Source organism: Plectropomus leopardus, chromosome 12 (genome assembly GCF_008729295.1).
Source record: "Plectropomus leopardus isolate mb chromosome 12, YSFRI_Pleo_2.0, whole genome shotgun sequence".
Lineage (NCBI taxonomy): Eukaryota > Metazoa > Chordata > Actinopteri > Perciformes > Serranidae > Plectropomus > Plectropomus leopardus.
This window is the reverse complement of record NC_056474.1, coordinates 18,934,737-18,961,359: the sequence shown is the minus strand read 5'-3', so window position 1 is coordinate 18,961,359 and position 26,623 is coordinate 18,934,737. Positions and strand designations below refer to the sequence as shown.

The window sequence follows — 26,623 nt, the reverse complement described above, 5'->3', positions numbered from 1 at the left end:
GGAACTAATTTTTTTCTACTGAACCGCACCCACCAACCTTATCACCGAGCAGAAGGAAGCGTATATCTATCTCCACAAGGATGAGAACCCTGTGCTCGTAACAGCGGTTGATGTATACGTGATTGACGTCCTCCTCGGCTGAACTGAGCTAGCTCAGTGGTGCTAGGGGAGCCAGCTCTAGATGAACGCCTTCTTCTGCGCAGTGATACAGTTGGTGGGTATACTTTGGTAGAAAGAAAATAGTTCCCACATAAAGAAGCTCACAACAAGGTTTGTGGATTATCTTGAGTAACAGGTTCATGATTTCTGTAAACAGACATTGCTGTTGAGTTCTTAAAATGTTTGTTTTTTGGTGCTTGACTACCACAAGCTGTGCATCATCTTGTTCCATAAAATTGGAGAGAAGGCAGACATCTTTACGGCCGATGACCCCAACACTCTGCAATTCACACCAAAGCTATCTAGACTGGTAAGTAGCAGCACAGGTAAGAGGAAGATTATGTATTTCTGGTTGAAATGCCCCTTAATAAAAACACAAAAGTGTGCTTAGAAAGTTTATCTCTGAACTAATGACAGCTTTATGAAGAGGCGTGGAAACAGTTGTTCGCTACTGAGTGACAGCTTAAGGAAGTATTGGTGCCACAGACTACTTCATATCTGATCTCAAATGTGGTATCTGTATCCTCCTCTTTGGTATTTCCTCTTCAGTTGTCTTGCTCCCATGATGTAGTTGCTGAAAGTATGAGGCGAAATAACTCATCAAAATTTTTCAACTTCACTGAGGTAAGAGTAATTAATTAACCTTTAAGAAATACAAAAAAGTAGAATTAGGACAGTCAAATATGTCTGTGTCCTAGGACTTATATTTATTATGTTTTTTTTCTGAAATCTTCTTTTATGATTGGAAAAAAAAGCTGACGGCAGGTACTCGAGTAATTGGTCTTGCGTTCATTTGCATAATGTAGTTGAACACATGTATTTCTCTATAGCAGAATGTCATTTACAGTTAAGATAATAGGAATAATTTGTCGGTAACGTTAATTACATCAAACAAATGAGGCTGGGAGCCTGCTCAAATGCCATTTTGAATTTACCTGCTTAATTTACTAGTAATAAAGTACATATTTTATCTAACTGAGAGGAGAAACAAGAGAAAATAAATGTTTTATAACAGGTGAAGTTTCCAGGATATAAAGACTGAGATCTATATTGTGGTCAGAAGTGGTCGACAATAAAGCCTAGAAGTGTTGACAATCATTTATGGAAAGGTAAAACTCAAACAGATGGAGAGATAAGGTCACGGGATGCAGCAGAAAACAAGCGCTCCTATCTGTTATCCCTGACGCAGTGACGCTAAGAGAGACATGCCCTCAGAGCTGAATTCCAAACACTGTCTCACTGTGAGAACCGTCTGTTGTGTCCAAGGTGATATAGAGCAGGTCTCAGGACCTGAAATCAGATAAATGCCAGAGAGGGCTTTTACATAGCTAGTCATGTTTTTAGCAGCACCGCACAAAAACAGCCCTGTTTGCCACTTACCTTTAGGTCTTTAGATCTGTTATTTTTACACATTTTTGAGAAGTTCAGCAGAGGTCAAGCTTGATCGTTTCTAATTTGTTGGTTTCGGACTTATTTAATTGTATTAAAGTATGAAAGTGAATATGGATATGAACCTTTTGCTGCCACTATAGTTCAAGGTAAACATGCGTTAGTTGCTTTTATATGCATTTCTGCAGTTTCATTTAGTGATATAGCATTTTAAGTATCCAAACTTGTGCATCGAAGCTTACATCACTACTGAAAATAACACCCAAATGTCTTACAGTGCACTACATATTAGTTGATCAAGTGCCAAGCTGTATTGGCTCAGATTAGACATAATTATAATATCTCATTTCACCTGTACTGAGCTACAAAGTGTTTTTGTGACATGCTGTTGACATCAGTGGCTGATCTGAGGTTCAAGAGTATTTGTGTGTAACTCACAAAGCATTGAAAAAAATATGTACATTGCGCTGACACATGATAAAGCCAATAACAAACACACAAAGAGTAAGGATGAAAGAATCTGTACAGTTAGCCACAAGTTTCCCGCCTTAAATATGTTAAATTTGACGCCAGACCACTGATGTGTAAAACTGAATAACTGCATGACTGAACACCTTTTGCTCACCCAACTTGTGTTCGAAAGACGGTGGCTGTCATTTACTCTCCGTGGAGCATCTACACTCCATATGCTGACCTTTGTTTTTCTGCCTTCCAGAGACAGTGGGACTCTTTGGACCAGGCCTGCTGCGTCGAACATTCCCAGGAATTCCTCAAATGTGCTGTGAAGAGGCTCTTCTCAGGCACACTGCAGCTGCCCAGGCTGTCCTGCAGACCCTGTGTGCAGGATGACCCCCAGCTCGACCCAGAGTCTGGCCTCTCAATTCCCAGCATCAAGCCGTCCAGGAGCCTGGGGACCCTGACCAGCTACATCTCCAAAGCCTTGTGAGTCAGTGATACAGTGTGTTGTCCTTGTCCTTGTCTTTCTCCAGGTCACTGCAGAGGGACAAAGAAAAGGAGTTACTTGTAGTAACTAAATTCAAACATTATTTAACCCTTTGAAACTTGAGAAGATTGACTTGATTTCATTCAAAAATACAGGAAGAAATTACAATTTCAATTAGAAGAAAATGACCTTAAATTTATCCAAAAAAAGAACAAATATATATATACAGTATATATTCTGTTTCAAAGGGTTTAACTACTGAGGCTCTGTTTTTCTAAAGAAATTTGATGTTGCAAAAAGACACAATCAATTTTTATTTTTTTAAACTTAAAATCTCCAACTCCTCATAGCAGTCCACACATTTCCTCTAGAACAAGTATTTTTTGTAGTGCTATTATTTGTGGGTTTTGTGAATAGGAGTAAGTGTTTCCTTCTATCTCCAAACAGCTGGGCTCATTTTCAAGATTAATGATTGAATAATAAGTGGTTAATGAATAACCAGCACTTGTGACTCCAGCGTGTTGCTGTCCTGTAAGTCAACATACATTTAGCATTACTTTGCAGTGCTATCTTCCAACTTTCCTGTAAGGTTCCAAGTATTCAGCAGTGCCCAATGATATGTTTTTCTGAGTTAAGGTAAAAAACATGGTTTTGCCCCTCGACCACATGATCCAACAAAGTGTCCTGCTTTAGGCGTTGCTCTTCCTACAATCGCACTCCTGAGCAATTATCACTATGAAAGATCACACAAACAAGGCTCTTGTGATTGTTTCCAGAAAAAAACACTCAAGCTTCTGCTGCGTGTGTGTGTGTGTGTGTGTGTGTGCGCGTGCGCGCAGCACCTTTGTTCTCTTTTTTCACATGTCAAAGAAATGCAGACAGACCTGTTTGTTTACATAGCTAGTTGCCCTGCATGTCAGAGGTGATCAGTTATGGCTTTACTTTGGACAAAGACACAACTGTATTGTTGATGTTTCTCTTTTATTGCCAACAAACCCTCATCATTGTGTTATTAATCTGTTGGAACAGCACACATGCCAAGTTAAATTTGTCCAGAATCGATCACAGCATGAGACCTGGAATTCTGGGGAGCATATATGCATTCTAAAGTTAAATTATCTTAAAAACTTTAGGATTTTGTTTGTGTAAATTTTCAAAATATCATTCGAACCATTGAAACAGATGAACACAGGTTTGTTCTAGGGGATGATATACAGCGAGCAGGTCATTACTGTAAAATAAACCCTTTCAGAGTGATGCAAGACCTGCAGCTCATCTTATTTTACAGTAAAGATTCACTTGCTGTACATTATCCCACTTATTACACATCTACTTACTAAAAAAATAGTTAATTTGACAGAAAATATTGATTGAATTTTTCTTTTTATTGACGCTCAAACAGAACTGTGTCCATAGCAATGGTCTGCTGTTGAGAAATAATAGACTGTATAATGCTATAATTGACCAATAATAGAGCATTCAACAAAGCAACATATCCTCATACAACGGTTCGTATATCTCACAAACTAGCGGCCCACGAATAACGTTACGCTCTTGAACAAAGTTACCAAGGTGAGGTTTAAGAAAAGAAACATGGCAACGACATACCTTAAAATAACTCACTTGTTTTCAAACAGTTCCCACCAGCCAACATGGGCTGATCGATATGTTTTGGAGATGACCATCTTTATATCTATGTTCTGTACAGTACGTACATACAGGCTATAATTTCACATAATTTGACCATGTGTCAAAGCAAAAGAACACACTGGTATGCAGATTAATTACATTTAATGTGCCACGGTAAAAACTCTCCAGATGAGGCACTGGAAAATAGGTTCATTTATTGTGAAGATCAGGCTGTATTTATTATTCCATTAGTGTTTATAAATCAGCAAGTATAAAGCAATATACATGACTTCTACGATGTTGATGGACCTTAAAAAGCCTTTCATTGTGCTCCTTCTCTGTTAAGAGGGCCATGTGCTCGCCTGTTTACAAGTTGGTAGTGCAATTTTGATGCAGTGCCAGAACAGTTGTTTATGGAGCAGCATTTAAAGCTGGAGGCTGTTTTAAAATGGCAATGGCACACATGTCAGGGACATCTAATCAGGTTATTTTATTATGATGTCACAAAACTTAAATTATTATATGTCTATCAAATTTAATATTAGCTGTGGCTTGAACACAAGTTATTAATCGTCACTAGTAGAGGACAAGTGTCGGGAGCATACTCGGCCCACACCAACTCCAGATGGATGGGTTAGAGGTAATGAGTCCACATGAAGTTGTCCTCAAGTCCTGGTTTGTTTTCAGGAGACAGATTCAGGAGGGAGCAGAAGGCTTAATACCAACAGGGTTTTCTGAACTGGGAGTTGTAGCATGAAAGGCTGCGGAGACACAATCTATGGTCAGTCATCAGAGAAGTGGCCTTATGGGAGTCTCAATACGATAAATCTTCTCCATACACACATGCTGTCTTGGCCTGAATCAGTTTGACTCGGTGTGGCAGCCCAGCGTGGTATGATTTTGCATCTCCACACAACATTGCTATCGGTTTAAAGGTTTGTCTTAAACTGATGATGCACTTGTCTTGAGTGGATGATGTTTAAAAGCAGTGCTCTCTTTTGTGCTGTTTACTATTGCACTGTAAACATCCTGTCTGCTAAAAAGGATGTTTGTATGTCACTAAACTGCTTTCTTAATTACATTGTTGTGGCAAGATAATCACTGCCTAGATTGTTTTCTGACATGTTTCTTTCACGTAACAAAACATTACATTTTGGGGATTCACAATATAGAGTTTTTTCAACCGATAACAACAACTGATAATTGCTTGCTCCTCAGGCAGATCATCGATATGATAACCGATAATTTCCCATTTTTTTAATTTAAAAAAATGTATAAGTGTAGTTAATAATCATCTGAGGGTAAGAAAGATGTAGTGAGCAAATATGCATGATTGTTTAACTGACATCACTATTATTAACAGCAAAAAACATCCACACACATTTTTAGTCAGCGTGAGGCAGTTGTTGTTCTTCTTCTTCTCCATGTTTATTAGCAGCTCCAACCAACTTTAAAGGTTGACCTCCACTCACCATGAGCAGATGCTGCTCTTGTTGACTCAATGATAGCAGTCTGGCTTATCGTTGTTATTTATTAGTTATAATTTTAATTATCGGATGAATAAATAATAATTAAAATGTCCCATTATCGGCCAATAATTTAAATGATAGATAATTATTTATTATTTAAATGATAGATATAGATTGTGTGTTAGTATTCAATCATGTCCAGCGTAGGCTTCGGAGGGAGATCATTGGGGAGAATGGTGGGCATGCGAAGCGCAGGCTCTTAACACCAGAAATTTTGCATGCAGACTCCTGACTTATGTTTCAGCAACAAAAGCACTTGGGTTAGGGAAAGATCATAATTTCAGTTCAATGTTAATAAAAAGAGGTGATAAAAAAAATAATCATAGTCATTACAAGTGGTTACAGTATAGAAAGACTGCCTATTTTGAGGGAAAACAACTGAAATATGTATCAACATTTTTGCGACTTGCCAGTAAAATTTTTTCATTATGTTAATAGAAAAATGTTACAAATTGTGTTTGCTATTTCATATTAGATGTTTAAAAACATAGTTTCTTGGAGACAGGGCTGCTGTGCAATGGTTGTTAGGAGCCAGCTTCTTATCATCATGGATTTTCAGGCTGTTGTTATGATTTTGCATTTTAGCATCTGCCGCTTATTGCTTAAAAAACTGAGAAGGGATGGCAGGGCAGTAGCAGCGGAGGCTATTTAAACATGTTGCTGAATTTTTCTTGAATGATGACAAAGCCCATCCGATCTCACCGCAAGCTGCATCAAGGCAGTCAGGCTACTTACCCTAGAAGATGGTCCATCATGGACACATGTTTAAACTGGTAATGGCAACACAAATCAACGCAACTGGATTGACTTAGCGTGGCCAAGAGTGCTAAAAAAAAAGCCCTATGAGCTTGACCTAAGCCATCAAATGTGTGTCTTTGGGAAACAAGAACTCTAGGTTAACAGCAGTAGAGAGAGGGAGCTCGGTAATAAAGTGCACAGAAAGATAGACTTTATTTGACCATGTTTCCAAAGTGGTGCATTAGACAAAACAGACTTTAAGATGCTGCCTAAATGACTTGTATTGTGGGACCTGGAACGTTTTTGTAACATACAAATCCATGCCCTCTCATATTGCCGATTCTGAAAAGAACTACTTCTTGATGAAGTTGATCAGCGCTGCACCATGACCTGAAGGGGTGCTGCCACAGGAATCTACACCCTGTTCTGGCCTCCTCAAATCAAAGTGGGAACTGGGCAGATCTCACCTCTGCTTATTTCGTCCGCATGACTCGTGTGACGATGTGCTCCAGGGCCAGGATTGGTTTGAGCCCAGGGTTGAAGATGTGCTGAAGTCGGGGAAGAAGAGAGCATCTTTACTGCAGTGGCTTTAGTACAAAGTGGTTAACAATACCCTCTGAGTCTGGCACAAGTTTAACTGCATCATACTGCAGAATATATTGCAGTGATACAAATATATCTAAAAAATTACTCAAATGGGTATGTAGTGACCTTAGTTCCAGGAAACTGATTAAATATGAACGTGGCAATCTTCTGCTAATGAAAGACCTTTGCAAAGAACAGGAGAGTAAAGTGGTATTAATTAGTGGCATTTGCTACTTGGGGGCTGCAGATCAAGCTGTAAAAATAGCATCAACTAATTATCACCTTTTGATAGGGCGAACAGTCACTCATTCACACACCGAGCATGCATGGAGCAATTCATTTGTCATCTTGTTTGTGTTTAATCTGCTACAATTCATTTCTGCCTTAAAGTACATCATTATATTATATTACATTGTATTATATTATATTACATTCTATTCTATTGTATTATATTATGTGTTGTTTTCAGATCTAAAGGCAAATTCTCCTTGGGGACTCTCATAGAAAACTGTACAGTAGGTCGTTGGACTCCAGAGATGAAGTATCATCTATATATAACAGATGTGGTCTTGATGCTGAACTGTTAAGTCTGAAGAATGAAATCAACTGGAAGGACGTGCCAGAAGTCACATCCGGTGTTACATGCTCAGACTTGGTTTGGTCTTTTGAGATGTGCAGTGGTGGCAACATTGACATAAAAATCTTGACATGCTTGGGCATCTGGTGGCTCAGTGGATGGAGCGGGCGCCCCATGTATAGAGGCTGAGTCCTCGCCGCTGCGGCCACGGGCTCAATTCTGGCCTCGGCCCTTTGCTGCTTGACATGCATTTGACCTGATAATAGCAATTTTACATCTGCAGTGCTGCATTTGAATGAAACTATATTTCTTTGCCTGCATGTACAGTACTGTACAGTTGATCCAGAGTACATACAGTACAGCAGCTGTGAGTGTATATCCACAAAAAGCCTTTGACCAAAGAATCTTTCTTCCCTGCTCTCCCTACCAGCTGTTGGTCATAGGTTCAGCCCTGTGTCAGATGTTCCAGCTCCCTAGGTTATTTCAGTTACTCTAGACAGCACCGATGTTTAGCAGTGAGTCCTAAATCACAGGAGGACCTTTCCTCACTCTCCAGCGATAAACAAAGAGATTGGGTGGGGGTGAAGATGATGTTGCCTCTGGTCACAGATAGAGAGCGCCATCGTGACAGCACCCATGCCGTCTACAGCTTTTATCTACCTCTGCTTTTTATAGTCAGAGGCCCTTCATGTGACTCTTCCTGGTGTACTCAGAGCATGTGAAAGGCAAAGAGGCTGTCTCTTAGGAAATAGGCAACTTCACAACAAACAGCACCTCGGGGACCAGAGGAAAAGCCTGAGTGTGCAAAGTCTGTTGGAGTGAGCGTAAGAAAGTCTGTAGGTCTGAGCCAGACGACGGCTTAATGTTTATACACTGGAGGAAGTAATTATGGAGTAAAGTTTGAAGTTGATGAACAATATAGATTAAGAGTGAGGGAAGGAGGGGAGGCAGAGAGCTGGAAAGAGGGAAAGAGAAGCAGATGGAGGTGATCTGTCATGCCTCTCCTCCCTGTAAGTCAGACGTCCATATTTAGTTGGAGAGAGGGAAGGCCTTGCAGTAATGTAAACAAAGCCTGAGAGAGAGAGGCAGAGAGAGTACATCAACACTAATGTTTGAGTTTATTGCCCAGTACGGCAGTCAGCGTGGTCCCTAGGAAGAGACAAGAGAGGGGCTGACAGGTTTCAAATAAAGATAAAGAGTCTGGTAGAGAGGTCGTTGTGTTGACTTTTTAGACCTCTTTTTGGAAAGAAGTGTATTTGAGTTTTAACAAAAGAGTTTTTAAAGGAATCTTGAGTGTGCCCAGATTTAGTTTAAAATGAGGAAGCAAGGATTGGAAGAGAAGCACTAGCTTTTCCTGGACTTTGGATATCATGAGAGACAGCCACAGAAACTGACGGACCTTTTCATATGCCATGTCACGGAAAACACCTGTAAAGTTTGTTTGAGTAACCAGAGAGATCAGATTGTTCCTTGGACAAAAATCAAGAACAAGCAAAGTGTCAACTACCTTATTTCTGAGCATCCTCTGTTCACCATGAGCGAGCTGTGCTCTGAGAGCTCTGAAGATGAGCAGCCTGAAGTTGAGGAGAGGCCACAGGACAGAAGAGTGACCAGACTGCCTGTCATTCAGCTCATGTCCAGGTCCAAAGCAGGCTCCCCGGGAGGATCCCCGAGGATCTCGCCCAAAGATTCCCCCCGCGGGTCTCCTCGAAACTCCCCACTGCTGTTCAGGAAGCTGCTGGTGAATCGCAGCATCAACCTCCAGAGGCGCCGCTTCACTCTGGCCCACACACCCAGGTAGAGTCCTTAACTCTTAGGCCAAGAAAGATGGTAAATACAACAGATGTACTTGCTTAAATTCATATCCCAATATGCAACCCTTAGTTTTTTACGAGCACTTGAGGGAGCAGTGTTTCAAATTCAGGGCAATTTAGTGGAATCTAACGATGAAGATTGCAGATTGCAGCCAGCTAAAACTTCTCCCAATTAGAATTACTTCAGTCTTCATTGTTCTGGAGGGTTTTACAGGTAGCAAAATTATCCACAGAGATCTACTCCTCTCCAAAATAAACGGACGCAGTGATTAAAACCGAGAAAAACGCTGAGAAAAGCCATTTCACATTTATCAGTTTTTCTGACACTACTTGTAGCGGGGGCGGGCTACTAACTCTGACATCAAACAAACCCAGGGCTTTCACTAGATTTTTACCCAGTAGCCTGCTATTCGCTTCCTGTGTGAATGTTAAGCCAGACGATAATGCTTTCTTCTAAACCTAACCAAATGCTGTCTTTGCCTAAACGTAACCATGGTCTTTTGTTGCTAGAACATGAGGAAATAAAGAAAAAAAGACTTTATGCATGTCACGAGCTGAAACCTTACATTTTCTGTGAAAACGGCAGTGTATTTTGAAAAGACACAGTGCATATAACAAGCATATGCAGGAGGGTACTTCGCGCTTTATATGTAGACGTGAATTTCCAATGACAAAGCAGCGGTATTTGACGAGTTGGGATGAAAACATGTTGCTGTGTTTATGTAAACTGCTCATTCTAAGCTTGAAAATACACAGTAATTCTTATTTTCAAGTGATTATACAGTAAAGAATACATAGTTATGAACATTATAATAATGATAATAATAATAATCCGTTTCTGCCTGTATATCCCTCTGAATCCTACACACTGGACCTTTAAGCCAACATTTAAAAACTTAGAACAGTATCAGTTTTTGTTCTTTACTAGAATTGCTGGTTAATGTTTTAATCAGTCTGTGCGTGTTCTTTAAGTAGAAGGTAGTACTTGTCACATGGCTGTGGACTGCTACTCTACTCAGCTGTAGATGTATTGTTGCTTTATTTTTGTGCAGGCAGCAGCTTTTATGCTATAACAGTGTTTGCCCTCAAGCATATGTTGTAAAATTGATACTGACCACAAGATGTATTGCCGCATTTCAGTTAAACACACTGTCCTCGACACAAACAGCCGTTGTTTCTGTGAAATTCTACTAAATAAAATTCTCATAGACCAGCTGAGAATATTACACAACAGATGTAGGATGGTCGCTGTTAGGACTTTTTGGTTTCTTTATGCTTTGTTTGCTTGGTTTGCTCGTGGCTGCATTTGATTCAGAAGATAGTGGATTTTGTTGCAAAGCCAAGGTCAGTAGTGAGATTAGGATTTCAGAAGCATGGTTTCAGTGCTTAATTTCCGACAGGTGAATGTGTTTTTCCAGAGCTTTTGTGTTCCTACTGAGGGGCATCGTCTCAGCAAACACAGCTGGACGACATCCCTGCAGACACTGGATCAGCAGTTTGTTATTCCACTTCTTTGTTGAGCAAGTGCTTAAATCTGTCAGTGACAAGAGCACACCTATAGCTTGTAACAAGGTGTTTCCTGCTTAGTTTAAAACATATCTTAACTTTTCATCCATTATAGTGGCCATAACGCTTCTCTTGTTTGTAAAGAGTAGAGCTGTCTTGTCATCAGCCAGCTCTTCTCCGCTATGTGTTGATAGCTTTAGTTTTATGAGCCCATTTGCATTAGATCTGACCCATGATTGTAATGCAAATTAAACATTTATTTGCTTAATGATGTCAACAGGACCTGACACATATGTGTTGATGGATTTACAAACCTTTTTGTTACACGGTACAGTGTATTTCCTCTTTAAATACGTGTTTAGGTTTTTTCACATTAAGAGCCTGTTGTGGAACATTGTTAAGCATTGTAATACCCACTTTTCCGCACAAGCCTGCGTTCACATCCTAAATGTTTACCCCTCACTCCTCAACGTACACACACTCAGACGTAGAGACCTAGCAGCTCTGGGCTGTTACAAGGTGTCTTCAACTATTTGCAGATCACATCCACCACAGTGAAATAAAATTAAAAGCACAGAAGAAACTTCAGCCAGTGCTGTAAAACCCTGTCTCCATTTTATTGGCAAGAAATGCATATTAAACATTCCTGAAGGAGTCAAATAGAGAGCTCAAAAAGTGTTTATAAGTTCATTCACCTTTATAAACATGTAGTCCCCCAGGCGTTTAATGGTCTCCGACTTGAGATTTAAAGACACATTTCTTTTCCAGAGTTTACTGCAACTCTTTAAAACGGTTTCATTAATTTCAGCGTGTCTGTTGAAAATCTAAATATTAGAGGGCAAAAGTCCAGTTGAGGGGATTTTTGAAGGCTCAATCTGGAAAGTAAGATGCCGGCAGATCTTCAACACGTCAGAGCTTTAATATTGTACAGCTCCGAGGTCAGGTCACTGGAAGTGTCCCTCTGCGGGGTATGTGCAGTGTCCCATAATGTCAGTGCTGAAATAAATGGATGGAGATGAGTTATAGCAGGATGGCTGGCAAGGAGGAGGAATTAAACAAACTGGGAGTCCGGCGGAAAATAAATGTCGCATGCGGCTTAAATATAGAACATACGCACAAAGTTATTTTCACTAACTGTCTAAGTTGATTAAGCTTCTCTTTCCACTCCAGAGACATCACGTCAAATGGGTTTTTTGTAAAAAAACATTTCATGAAAATTGTTTTTTGCAAGCCAGCTCCGAGGTGACAGCCAGTTTTTTTTCCATTATGTCTTTCATTGATAAATTTAGAACAATTTCTGGGCTGATAGAAAAGTAATCACTTTATTTGATGCACGTCTTCATTTCTTTGGCTTTGAATATTGATTTCTGAGGTGACTACATCGGAGTTAACATGAGCAACTCAAGTATTACTAACATAGCTTACACAATATTGGCTATGTGCATATACTACATGTACAACTATATATTATTAAAGTATGTGTTGTCTAATTTTCAAAATATTTGGGAACACATATCAAGATATATGACAATACAACCTTATTGCAACATACTACACAATAGTAACAAAATAGAAAGTGGGAAAAAACATGGATTTGTGTTAGGGATGTACAATAATATAGGGTCGGTAAAGATTTTTAAAAGTGAATATCGACCTTGAAATTAACATTTCTGCTGATATGATAGGCAAATAAGTTAATGCTGTATTTATGCCACGTTAATAAGTTGAAATAGGTCAATTTTTTCCAGGTTGTGACAATTGTCGGGATTGTCTCAGAGAAAGCATCTTCTTAGCCTGTTAAAGTGGGATGAATTTTACAGTTTTGTTTAAAAATGTTACATTTTACAAGTAACCTGAGTTGACGTTGGTTTCTTTTTTCGCCTCGTGAATGTGTACATTTTGAAAAGGAATTTTTTAATGTCTGCATCTGCCAGTGAGCCATCATGATCAGAGTAGGCATAATAAGATGTTAATTCCACTGCAGAAAATACTGCAATTAGGCGGAAAGAAGTATGTGCATATATCAGCGTCAGAATCTGCAGTCCAGAAAAATTCGTTATATATTGGTATATCAGATATCAGCAAAAAAACAGTATATTGGTCATTTCTAAATTGTGTGATATAATCTCTAATAATTTGCATGTGAGTAATGGGCTTTGAAAGACTTTATGCAACAAGTCATTTGTTAAATAATGTGAAGATGATAGTCAGAAAATGCTATAGTTTTTTCCTTTCAAAATGAGTGATTTTAGAGTAGTTTGGAATTTTGAATAAGTGTCATAATTAGCCTGAAGAAATTACGTCAGGTCTGCACGCCCTCCCCTCAGTCAGGTATATATTACAATTCTAGCAGCAGAACAAAAAAATAGTTACATTCAGGATGTTCACACATTCTCTGAATGAAAGTTGGCATTGCATTTTCTGCCCTTTTCCACTAGAGGATGCTGTGTTGTGAAACGATGGCACTGTGCATCAGAAGGTTTCTGTGTCTGTGATGGTAACAGTTTAGGAAAGACATTAACCTTTGCTGATGTGAGTGGATAGGGGCCCTAATATTTCTGGAGGTTTAAAAAGAAAATATTGTTAGTACCTCAGTTATGTTTGCAGCCTTTTCCTTCAGCTTGAAATAAACATGAAGCTTTCTGGTGAACAGTAGAGAAAATGGGCAAAGTCATCAATATAGCAAAATGAAAATCACAAGAGTTTCTCCAAGAAAACGTTTACTTAGTAACTTTAGTTACATATTTTTTTGTGTTTTACCTCCAAATAGTTCATTAATAGGTTTCATGCCGACATTTGACCCATTCCCTGAGGCATTACAAGACACCACTATTTATCAAGTATAAAAAAATATAGCTTTAGTTAACAAATATACAGACCCAAAAGACAGGTACATTTTAGTAATAACATACAAGATTAATATGCTTCTATATGCTTCTATATATTTACCTCTTAAAAGGACAATTCACCCCAAAAATCAAAAATACATATTTTTCCACTCAACCGTAGCGCTGTTGTTCAGTCTAGATTGTTTTGGTGTGAGCTGCCGAGTGTTGGAGATATAGGCCGCAGAGATGTTTGCCTTCTCTCCAGGATAATGGAGTTAGACGGTGCTCGGCTTCTGGTGCTCAAAGCAGCAAAAATACACTTGAATCTCAACAGCGATGTCTCTTTTCAAAACATGACCTGATCCAAGATAATCCATAGACCTTGTTGTGAGCAGTTTCATGTAGGATTTTTTCTTTCTACTGAACTACACCCACTGTTTGTCACTGTCACAATATGCTGTTGACCGTGGCGCAGCAGCAGGTGCAGCAGCCCTGGTGGCCTAATGGATCAGGCACTGGCATCGTAAGCCAGGGATTGTGAGTTTGAGTGCCATCCAGGGAGCACAGCAGAGTGGCGCAGCGGAAGCGTGCTGGGCCCATAACCCAGAGGTCGATAGATCGAAACTATCCTCTGCTATGTCAGCATTTTACACATTGATGATGAAACTCTCTCTGCTTATATTCGATTCACCATTAACCATAAGTCACAGTAGCTGTGGCATACAGGAACTGTAGCAAAGAGGGTAATGGTCACAGCCATCAACATGTTTACCTTGACTTTTTTAGTTTTGGGATGCAGGTATGATGCTGCTGCCGTGTTTGACTTTAAGATAAGCATACTGGCAACTCCCAAAGCAAAGGATGCATGATAGGCAAGTCGTGTAACACATCAGCATCAACTTCTAATGTGACATACATATAACATACCCATATTAACCTCCCTGTCATAAGGCAGTTCATTTCAGCCTCTGCTCAGAGGGTAAGGAGCTCCTGGTCCTCATTGCCTCCCTAGTTTGCAGACATTTTGGATGGATGTTTTTCTTCTTTGAGTGTTTGAATGTTGAACACATAGCATATTATCAGAACATCACATTTTTTCTGTACTGCCGGCTGACCTGTTTACACAGACATCGGTTTAGTGATGTTACTGCCCCAAACTAGAGATAACTCTGTCCCCGATTCTGCGTTCTTACCTTCCATAAAGAACAGCGAGGCAGAATAACAGCACCACATCCCTGCAATGAACAGGCAGTGTACAATGGGCTCAGTTCCTCTTTAAACTTTGGGGTTTTTTTTGGCATTTTTGCCTTTATTGGATAGGACAGAGTGACAGCGTGAAAGGGGGAGAGAGAGGGGATGATATGTTGCAAAGGGCCGTAAGCTGGAGTCAAACACATGACCGCTGCGGCAAGGACACTGCCTTCACACATGTGGTGTCTGCTCCATCCACTGAGCCACTGGACACCCCATCTTCAAACCTTGTTGTGAGACCTCTGAACTGTCTATGCTGACCAACAGTTGTGTCCTCAATAACTTGACCAACCACAGGGCATCTGCAGCCGGCAGGATGCATAAAGCACAATAAAGTCCTAATGACTTTTTTTGCTTCCCAAAATTAAAACAGCCTAAGTTTACGTTTTGATTGATGTATGACATTGTGATCCTTTACCCTTTTTGCTACAGTTCCTGTACGCTGCGACTTATGGTTAATGGTGACTGGAATTAAAGCAGAGAGAGTTTAATCATGGATGTGTAAAATGCTGACATAGCAGAGGATAGTTTCGATCTATCGACCTCTGGGTTATGGGCCCAGCACGCTTCCGCTGCGCCACTCTGCTATGCACCCCAGATGGGACTCGAACCCACAATCCCTGGCTTAGGAGGCCAGTGCCTTATCCATTAGGCCACTGGGGCTGCTGTGCCTGTTAGAAACTGATGACCACACCTCATTGATCAAAGACAGTATGAACAGGACGGAAGTCTGTATGTGAAGTAAGATCAGGGAATCATCAAAGTGTTAATAACCGGCCCGATGCCACCTAGTTCGAATAAATTCGAAGGCAGACATGCAGCTGATACTGCCTATGTTGGGCAACTCACACCAAAACAACCTAGATCAATAAATAGCACTACAGATAAGAGGATTTTTTTTAAACATTACTTTTGGGTGAATTTTCCCTTTGAAACTGATTCCAATAAGGGTCTTTTTCTCTCATTTTCCAGGCTAACTTGATGCTTATCATGGACGGTAATAAACCTCAGATGTGTTGTAACGGACACTTCCTGTCTGCTTCCTCCCTCACATCATGAAAAACGAGATGTTTCCATCCTTTGTTAATCACGTCTCCGCTGCAGTATTTTCACAGGCACGTTTGTGACGACACCAAATATTTGTTTTAATGGTGAGGAGGATATTGTGTGAATCAAATGGATTATATCGTTGCATGAGAGGAGAACTCGATATTAAAAAGGAAAATGGAATCACACACACAATATTGAAGTATTGATTGACCAGTGCACCATTGTTGCTGCTGGCATGGAGGCAGGCTGGTTACACGAAAAGAGAAACTGTAAACACTCTCATAGAGAAAAAAACTTACTAACTTACTTAATACTACAATATAGCACTTTTTTTCTCCTTTCACCTCTTCTCGTCCCACTCCAACCCTAGTACATTTGGTCCACTTTCTTCTGCCATTCTCTCTCTTCATGCAATTTGCTTTGCCGCTCTCTTTCTCTCCACCCCTTCTCTTTCCCTCCACAATATCTCTCTCGCTCTCTCTCTCTCGCTCTCACTCTCGGGGGAGATAGTGTTGTTGTTTGTTGTTTTAAGCCTGAGTTTGGTCCCACCACTCTCAGGAGAGAAGAGAGAGCAGAAGTCGGTTATGGCCAACTGACAGGGACTACATGGGACGGCCCACTCCAGGGAGCATCTGATGGGATTATAACACCCTTTCCAGCTCACTTTTTTTTCCTTTTTTTTTTCGCTCCCCCCCAGTAAGATTAACTCTGCTCAGTTTTTTGGATTTTTAAAGACAGAAAACACCATTGTTGAGGAGTTTGGTTTGCAGCTCATTTGGATGAAATCAAGCTTTCTATTTCCCATGTAGAAGTACGGGAAGGGAAAAAACTGCGACAGAAGCGTTTGTCTTGGCACATCTGTGGTGAGCTGAAAGGAGAACGAGTGCAGAAGTAGTCCCAGATGAGCACTGACAGCTGACACCATCCTCAATTTCCCTTGATTTGATTCAGCCCACGTCTTTCGATGTCAGTGAGGTGATATGTTAACTGGTCTCTGACAGCCAAGACTCTTTGCGTTTTTAGGCTGTTCACACACGTGTGCTGAGCTGAACTTTTCTGATTCTTCCTTTTCGACAAAAACAAATGGACATATCCTTAACGCCGGGACCGAAAGCTTGACCGCTAAATGAATTTCCAGTTTTATTCTGCACTGAACTGAAAGTGAATGGCTTCTAGCTCATAACTTTTTTCTTATAAGTATAGAGAATACTCAGCAGGCCTGACTTACTGTTGCCCTCACTTTTATTCTTGCTCCTACCAGTTGACGCTGATGAGACTCTCGTGTTTTGCATATTGGTGTTGTTTTACATTTGTCTTTCTTGGACCTGTTTTTCCTGCTTTGTCCTGTCAGAAGGACCCATAACTTGTGACCACAGACAGCATCTCTCCTTTTTGATTCATGACAACATGAAAGTTTACTTTGTTTATCCCTCACCTCCCAAAGCTGCTATTTTGATGCCTCTGTGAACTCATCCCACCTTTTTTGAACCTGCCAATAAAATGATGAACAAAGACTCTCGCTTTTCAAGGAAGATGCACAGTAACTTCTCCACCCGCAGACACTCGTGCATTGGGTATGTATCCGGTTGTGTTTTGTTATTGTGAGTACTGTCACTGATTAAGCATAATGCAGGTGCAAAGATTCAGGAAGCACTGGGGAGCTGATTTCTGTTTTTACCTTTAACAGTACATAAAATGAAGTCAGCTGAAGGGGAACTGTTTGACACTGCTGCTCTGTTGCTGATTACAGTCGTGTAGCATTTTGTTGGTGTTTATCAGGCAGGTTTTCATGTTTCAAGACTGCATAAAATATGAAAAGTTGTTTAAGATGGAAAACATTTTGACATGGACATTAATCTCATGGCATCTCTCAGACGGGTTAAAGCTGCAGTTTGGTTTGCCCCAGTGATAGCAAATACTTATCTGGTGATGAGTCTGCACCTGTATCCTGTCTCACTGTAACCCTGTCTAATGCCAAAACGTAAAACATTTTCCTAAGTGATCTGATGTGTGCGAGCCAGTGGATGTTGTAGTTGGTGTGCTGGGTGCTGCGGTTGGCGGTGTAGGCCTCGGGGTGGCATGGTGGATCGATGACTCTGTCCACTGATGGCCCTCCTTGGGGTGCATGGACCCAAGCCAAGCCGAGCCGTCCGTGTTAGGCACGGTATGACTGTCATGTGGTCCAGGACTTTTTAGTTTCATAAGAGGAATGAAGAAATATCGACGCACTGTGGAAAAGTGTGCAGCAGATAACATCTCTGTTTTCTATCTTGTCCTCTTGGAAACAAAACAGTGCGTCAGATTAACTCACTTTAGAGTTAAGTTATGGTCTCTTGTCTGATGAGACTGATTGATTTAATTGTTGTAACTTGATACAACTGTGCAATCACCAGGCCGAACTCAAAAAAAAAAAACATAAAATCTACTACAGCTGTCATGGGATCCCTGCAGGACTCCTTATTGTGTAAGTTTGCATAGACTGAAAACAGACACTCAACAAGGAGGATTTTTTTGCACACACAGAATATGAATATCAAGGAGGTCAACATGACTCTGTGCATTGTGTAAGATAAGTCACAGAGATGCATCATTAAAATAAGCCTCAAAAGCTGCACAGATTCATAAAGTATCATGCTCTTCCTCTTTACGCTGGAAGGAAAAAGAAACATTTCAGAACTGTTGTGGGATTTTTTTTCTCCCTTTTTTTTGCAATGTGTGGTGCTTTTCTGAACTCTGGGCATAAGACATGTGCTTCACAAGTGTCATCTGAACTCCTCCAGCTGTGAGCCTGTTTGGATCATATGAGGAGATCAAAGCAGGAGATTTTAGACCACAGCCATGGATACAGAAGTACAGAAGGGAACAGAACAAGCCTCTATTCTCTTTACCTGATTTGTTGTTGGGAGCTTCACATCAAAGCTCAAAACTTGTTTTTAATTTTCAGTGCCAGTGAAGACAATGATGTATTTATAGTACGGTAATGGAGATGATATGGTTTATGCCTGTTTAGAATAGCTAAGGTTGTAATTCTTTTGTAAATAAATAATTTTCTCCGATCTTGTTTAACTGAGACAAAGCAGTCTCTTGTAATCCAGATGTGTCCATCACAACAGAGACAGCTCTTATCCTCACTTGTACTAACAGTACCAGGGCACTATTCATCCTCTGACCGCCCCACACACGCACGAACAAACACACACACACACACACACACACACACACACACACACATCGTTCCCAGATGCACATACACACACACACACACACACACACACACACACACACTCTCACTCCCACGCTCCTAGTAACCTTCCCAACAATGCTTTTTATGGCTTCTCTGGCAGTGAGATACATTTAAAGAACACAGTGTCACTGCATTAAGCTGGACAAGCTCTTAGTCAGTATCATAAGAAGATAGTCTGTGCATCCATTCAGCTTATAACAGTTTGACATTTATCTAGAGCAGAGAACGATGGGACGAGTGAGGTGAGAGCGAGAGGGATGCAACGGCCAACCAAGTGGGGGGAAGAGATAATTTAGACAACAAGAGGGTAAAGGCACAGATGAGAGGGCTGTGAAGAAGCGATAGAGAGGACGTGGGTTGAGATAGGACTGCTCTCAGAGCAGAGATAAAGACAGGAAGGAGAGGGTTAGGCTTAGAGACAGTGGCAAAAACAGAATAAAAAGATACTTCCAAGAGGCAGAAAGTAATTGTGACGGAAAGAATAATGAGGGAAAACAACAAAAAAAGTGTCAAGTGAGGCCATTCAACCAAAGGGCAACGGTGTCAATGTCAGAGGTCCCAATATAGCTGCGAGCCCCCCTCCTCAAACATGCACCCAGATTAGTCAATAGAGCCTAGAGCCTGTGTGGCTGTGGCGGGCTGGCTGCTGTGTGCGTCACTGCTGTACTCCATATTTTCAGCATGACTGATTTCCCCAATCGCCTCCAGAGCCTCATCGATTCGTGAGGCTGGCACCAACAGCAGCAGCATCAGTGTACAACACTGCTGAAATTCAAAAGTGTTATAGTTTTGTGAGAGGACACAGGCGTCTTCATCCAAAAGAGATTAAAAAAAAACAGATCAGATCAGATATACTGCTACTTTAGATGTTGGTCTAAGGGGGATTTGGGGTGTTATCATTAGACATAATTTAAAATCTTAAACAGTGAAATCTGTAACAGACCTAACAAAATAATAAATCACAATGTGTTGCTTTGTTTTACTTTTTTATTGGTGAAAGAAAAATGGATTTCAGCAAAAGAAAAATCCTCCTATGTGTCCTCTTATGTGTTGGATATTAGGATAACTTTTCATGGTAACCACTAGAGGGGGAAATGGACTAAGTTATACTCAGAGAGCGTTTTAGAACAGCGACCTCATGCAGACAGAGCAGTTGCTGGATCAAGTAATAAAGACAACTTGGTGGTTTGACGGATTATATTTCTATTTTCAGGCGACTGGAAAAAGGCAAAAGGCAGTGTTGTATCGCTAATTCAGCTTTCATGGTGCTGTGGAGAGTTGTAGTATTGTAGAGGGGTGTATGTATATGTGCTTTGTGAGGCAGAATTAACACTTATTCACCTTTTTTCTTTGAAACGTACGGTAGCTTCAGATTGCCAGTTAGACACTCTGAAACTCTTCAATTCTGTACTCATTATATTAATTTAATATAGTATTTTTGGGCTTAAATCACTAAATGTTGTTATTCTTATTCACCATTTTATAATTTTGCTGCTGCTAGAATTAGTATTTACATCTATTGCACATCTATTTACTCTGCTCTTAGGTTCATCCCTGTTTTTTCTTATCTCCGCTTTGATGATGAAGGGTGTTGTGTGTTATTAATATTGTAAATGCCTGTAATTCAGGGCTATGTAGGAAAACAGACTTGACTTTACAGCCAGCTGCTTCACCTTTGTAACATCTAGACTCAATAGTTTGTACACTGTTTGTTTGTACATATATGTTGCCTCGGCCACTTGAGGCAACATATATACAGCACAAAATGCAGTACAGAGGAAATAGCATTACAGCCAAAATACAAATTACAAATTATACAAATTATTCTTAGTTACAGACATTTGATTTGAGGAAAAGTAGAGCACCCCTTTTATATTGGAATGAATATTAAGTGTTATCAGTTAGCTCTGAGCTCACCAATCATTATTATTTTTTTAATTAGATTTTTTTTTTTTACACTTTCTTAAAATTAGATTTTCAAGAAACAAACAACACATACAAATATTAACACACAAAGACACAATTTACAAATTGTTTAAAAAATAAAAGAATATATTGTTTAATTCTCCTGCAGCTAGTATTCACCACATCCAACTCCACCATAGAGTAGAAACAAATAGATGCTGTGTTATGTGTCAAGCCAGCAGCAGTTCCTCAGATAATATTTAAGAACAGATTATATACTATATTACTTGTATATACTATTGGCAATACCAAGGCTACATGTGTGTGTATATATATATATATATATATATATATATATATATATATAAAGTGCAAAAAGGTACATAAAGAAAATATTGGTATATACAAGGGGAATACCTATATATATTTATACTAACTATTAGAGGCGCTTCTGTCTATTTATCTAACCTTATAAATATATAAAGATTTTTTTTTATTTAAAATTATTTTGATCTGCCACTAATGGACACTAATCTACTGCATGTACAATTTCTCTGACATGCACCTATTAAAACATATGCAGTTTCCGTGCAAACAACATAAACATGGACACATATTTACTGTAGCTTACACACTGGGTCAGCACTTTTTTTTCTGAGATGAAACGGAGACGTGGCTGCTGCATTTTATGGCCCTTATTTTTTCCTACAAACAATCCCCTACTGAAGGAGTGGCTACCTGCCATCTGGGCATGTGCATGGACCTGAGTACATATGAATGTGCATTTAATGTGTGCTCCTGAGTGTGTTTGCATGTCCTGTACGTGCATTCGTTAGTAAGTTCCGATGTGCGTAAGTCCTGGCTTTTTTCAGCTGTGTGTGTGTGTTTGCATGTGTGCGTGCAAATCTGTCATCTCCCCAATCCCCAAATCAGACGAGCCCCAAACTCCTCTGTCATGCTAGCAGATGGCAGCCTAATGAATCATGAGGCGACACACTGATAGCCTTTACTACAGTACATGCTGTAACACGGCGTTTGACATCACTGAGAGTCAGTTAAATATAGTCTGCGAGCAACAGCCACATGCTGACACCTGGTGCTGCTGCTTTGTTACGTATGCAGCGTATTAGATGACATTTGTACCGTGAAGTAATTTATTTAGTTTGTTTGCATTTCTCCCGCCCCGTGGCAATCACCTTAATTTGAAGTGACCAGAGCAACTGCAGTGTTTGTTCGGGTGCTTTTGAAGAGATGAAACATGCTGTAAGCTGGAACTTTGTAACATAGATACTGTAGATTGCTGCATCATAATGAGTGCTGGATTCAAAAAGTTATTATATAAGTAAGGAAGGTTTTTTTTTTTCTCAAAGGAAGCAGTCATTTTGGGAATAATCCTTCCTGGAGATCCTGTTTCAGATGTAGGAAACTACTAATGGAAGTGCACAGCTCTGCACATGTGAATATGCCTTTGTGTGTGTGTGTGTGTGTGTGTGTGTGTGTGTGTGTGCACTCTATTCTTCTGCAGCTGCTTTTTTAACCTCCTGACCTCTGCTGTACCCAACACTGGGTCCCTCTGCAAACTCACATTGTAATGCTGAGCATAACTGAAACAAACACAAAGTTACTTTAAATTCCGGTGGAGATCCCAGTTTCCAAAGATAGTCAACATGCTTAATTTAGGAAAATGTGTGTGTAAAGCTGCACAACACATTGATAATATTTCCATTTCATGTAATTATGCAGGAACATAACACTTTGGGTTTAAATCTAATTTTTGTATAATTTATAGTTTGATGTACATTCTACAACATTTTGTGTGATATCTAATGAATAAGCAACCCATAAATGGCAATGTAATGCCACGTACTTAACGTTAAGGTACATAGGTTTGGTTTAAGCTAGTAATGTTATGTAGGTTAGGCTCAGGAGAGAAAAGTTACATAGGTTAGGTTTAGGCAAAAACACATTGTGATGAGGTACCTTAAAATAACTATTCACTTGGTTTCACACAGGACGCAAAACAACCGTCTCTTAGGGGAAAGTTGTGTGTGTGTGTCCTGTCCACCACGCCAACGTGCCTACATACATGGACTTTTGCTCTCTATACTACTTTCTTCTTCACTTCCCCCACATATTGGTCACATGACTGCAGCCTTCTCAATTCCATGGGTCACCAATTGTGATGCATTATTTTTTTGTAGATATAAGTACGGACAGTGCATGAGAACAGTCAGTTTCAGACAGTAGTAATTTTTGCTATTTATTACGTGGCCACACAAGCATTTTGTTATGGCATAATGCAACATATATTTTAGGGCATTCCTGTGGTATAAGGTCTGGAAGAAGCAGGTGAAAAATTTGCAGCACTCATGTAAGCATGGCAGCTGTTTTTGATTTGTAATGGTGAGACAGCAGCAACATTGAGAAATGAGTGGCTGTGTCTGGATTACTCATCTTTTTTTTATTGGTGAGTTGTAGGAAATTGTGAACACTATGCCTCCAACTCGTACCATACTCCAGTTTTCCAAAATGTTTAGTTCAGTGACCATTTTTTTGACCTGATTGAATTATCTAAAGTTACTATTGTAAAATGGGAATGTTTGTGACCCAGTTAGGAGAACCAAGCACTGGCCTCCAGTCTTCATCAACTTTCTAATTTTTTGGCTAAACATTAAACTGAAATATTTTACCAAAAACATTTGTTTTGTGGATGTTACATAAGTAGTACAGTTACAGAATTTCGATTCATATTTGATCAACACGGGCAGTGATTGATATGATCGACAGCTGCATTAAAGGCTCATCGGCTCTGATTGGTTGTTTTTGTTCATGTGCAGTAATGCTACTAGAAGTAATTCAAGAGGGCATAATAATAATAATTTTTTCACTAATACTCTGTAATGCTTCTGTGTGGATATAGTAAAAGTGTTGGCAAATATAACAAAAAAATTTTTTTTATAGCATTTACCAAATGGGCTTTAATTATTTATTTCCTCTCCTGTGGCCTTCCTATTCAGTGCCTGGTTGTATTTCTAATTTATAAATCATTTGCTTCTTTACAATCTTTCTAAAACCCTTAATTTGTCAGTAATTTTAAACAAACAAATCTGCCTGAGAAAACAAAGGTACCATTGCATTATTGTCACACTGTTGACCTGAATGAATGTCAGACCAAGAGGAAACACAGAGTGATTGACATCCCTTTGGATTACAAAGGCAAACAGCTTTGGTGAATATTCACTGTTCGTTAACCCACATTAACAGAGTCAATATTGACAGGCAACAACACCGACACACAGCGCTGCTCGCTGACTTCAAAACAGCTCGTTATCCAGGAATGCTCGCCATGCCTCCATGTAGCCAACACATGATGTCATGAGGCCCCTTTGCAAATAATGGACTATTAAACCCACAACTGAGGGGTCAGCCAGATTTTATGATGCTTTGCTGTTTTATGAGTTTTAGAGATCACCTTGCAGCGTCACCCCGGCGTTCAGAGCACGAGACACGATGTGAAGATACTAAGCAGAACTTAACATTTCATGTCTGTCTTTTGTCATACATCCACTCTCTTCCACCATGGTGACGCAGATACATGAAGCACACTGAAATCCTCTGGTATACTGCCAACAAATGGGTGTGTGTGTGTGTCAGCAACTGTGTGTGTGTTACAAGGATAAGACTCTTGAAAAAAAAAATTTGTTAAGCACTTAATTCTTTTAATTGCACATGAAAACAGTTCCCTGTAATGTCAAAGTACATAGTGATGTATATTTTTTTATTTACGATAAAATTCTTTACTTGTACAAGTCCAAAGTCTTTTCTCCCAAGTCACAAGTGTGACTACAAGGCCATTAAAACTAAACAAGACAAGAGACTGCAAAATAAAAGTATCTGACACATCCGGTTTGACTTGTAGAAGGAGCCCGATCATGATTCTGTTCATCACAGTCAATCCTGAGAACCGAAAAAGCTACCATATAACTCATTGTAGTTGTGTGATTGGATTTATAAACTGTTGCTGTTGAATTCAGGCTCCATAAAGCCATAATATAATCTACAGCGGTATTGTAGGTCTGTTCAGTATGTGGTTATGTTTGGCCCTTTTTGTGCATTCACCTCTTCAGATTTCCTTAAATGGCAGTTTTTCTTGACTGCGGCACACACAGCGTTTGTATTATATTAAAGGATTATATTAAATTCTTTAAGAGCGAAAACAGTAACAAGCTGTCCGTGCTGCATGTTGCAACCAAAGTAAATATAAAGTTGAAAATAAAACCATATGAAAAACATTCAAGCCAACTTTTTCAAATATGTACGTTGTGGATCAGTGATCCCATGATGCATTTGAAGTCTCTGACCTCTAGAAAAGGACCTGGCTTGTGTTAAAGATACCTATTGAGACACTCATTTGCTTGCTTTTTCTTTTCCGTTCTAAACTGTTGTCTAACATTTGTGGATTCCATGGTGATGAGGTGAGGCTATCAATTGATTTCGCCAATTTAATTGAACCATGTTGTATTTCAGAGCGTAGCTTTAAGCGCACGTCCATTTATGGAGATTTTTTCTGAGTAGGAGCTAGCTGGATAGTAATTAAGCATTTTTGAAACCCCCTGTTATACCTGCCAAGCCTTCTGTTCTCTCAAGGCACTTAATGCAGTTTATAACGGTAACAAATGTTATGTTCCAAACAATTAATTCTTAATTTCAGACAGAGGATGAACCCATCATAACTCACCACACTAAGGGAAAAACACTCTAGGTTGTTTTTATTTCTTTAAACCAATCGCAGTCGTGCCAGGTGATGCAGCAATGGTACCCCTGCAAATTACTGCTGTGAGGGAACTTGTTGTAGTGAAGAGGATTGTGCTGACATTAACCCTTTCAAACCTGAGCAAAGTGGCTTGATTTCTTTCAAAAACATGGAAAAAGGCAATAAGCAACAAAATGACCAAGAAATAACAAGAAATTAATAAAAAGTTAAAGGAAAATGACCTGAAAATGAGTGAAAACAAACAAAAGACCCAAAGCAATCAGAAAATGAAAAAGAAAATAAAAAACAAAAATGCACCGAAAAGCAGCACAAGAAAATTCAGGTCCCTCCTTTTTTTAAAGGGTTAAAATAGATAAATCTCCACTAAAGTAAATGCCACATAAAGGACCTTTTAGAGTGTAGGTTACTAGTTGGAGGCTGTTGTTTGACGCAAAGTGTGGAGATAGATCTTGGCTATGCAAGACCAGGGCGTGTTAAGAAACAGACAAAATTTTGTAAAACATTTATTTAAACACGGGTGCATTGAACACCTTTTTGCGTATCCAAGTGCATTGCGTATTGTAAGCTTTAGCTAGCAAGCTAATAAAGCTATCGTTAGCTCCATAAGCCGATAAAGCCCTCTTAAGATTTTTTTCATGTTTCCTGCTAATTATTTTAAAATGACAATCTTATAAATGCGATCTTAAATATGAACTTGACAGC

The 26,623-nt window shown here is 39.6% G+C and overlaps 1 protein-coding gene and 1 non-coding gene across 5 annotated transcripts in view; one reads left to right on the top strand and one right to left on the bottom strand.

The window, feature by feature from the left end:
- Positions 1–307: 307 nt before the first annotated feature.
- The window catches only part of pde4ca (phosphodiesterase 4C, cAMP-specific a), a 66,406-nt gene continuing 40,090 nt past the window's right edge, over positions 308–26,623 (top strand). For 2 of the 4 annotated variants that reach the window (XM_042497489.1, XM_042497488.1), the window contains exons 1-2: positions 308–783; positions 2,264–2,490. In XM_042497489.1, the coding sequence (XP_042353423.1) occupies positions 742–783; positions 2,264–2,490 (269 nt within the window). In that variant the 5' untranslated portion in view covers positions 308–741. Of the gene's footprint in view, positions 784–2,263; positions 2,491–16,807; positions 17,573–26,623 lie in introns of those variants that run through there. The other 2 variants (XM_042497494.1, XM_042497493.1) reach the window with 2 other exon arrangements.
- trnar-ccu lies at positions 15,539–15,611 on the bottom strand. The gene has a single exon. It is a non-coding gene; the product is annotated as a tRNA-Arg (tRNA).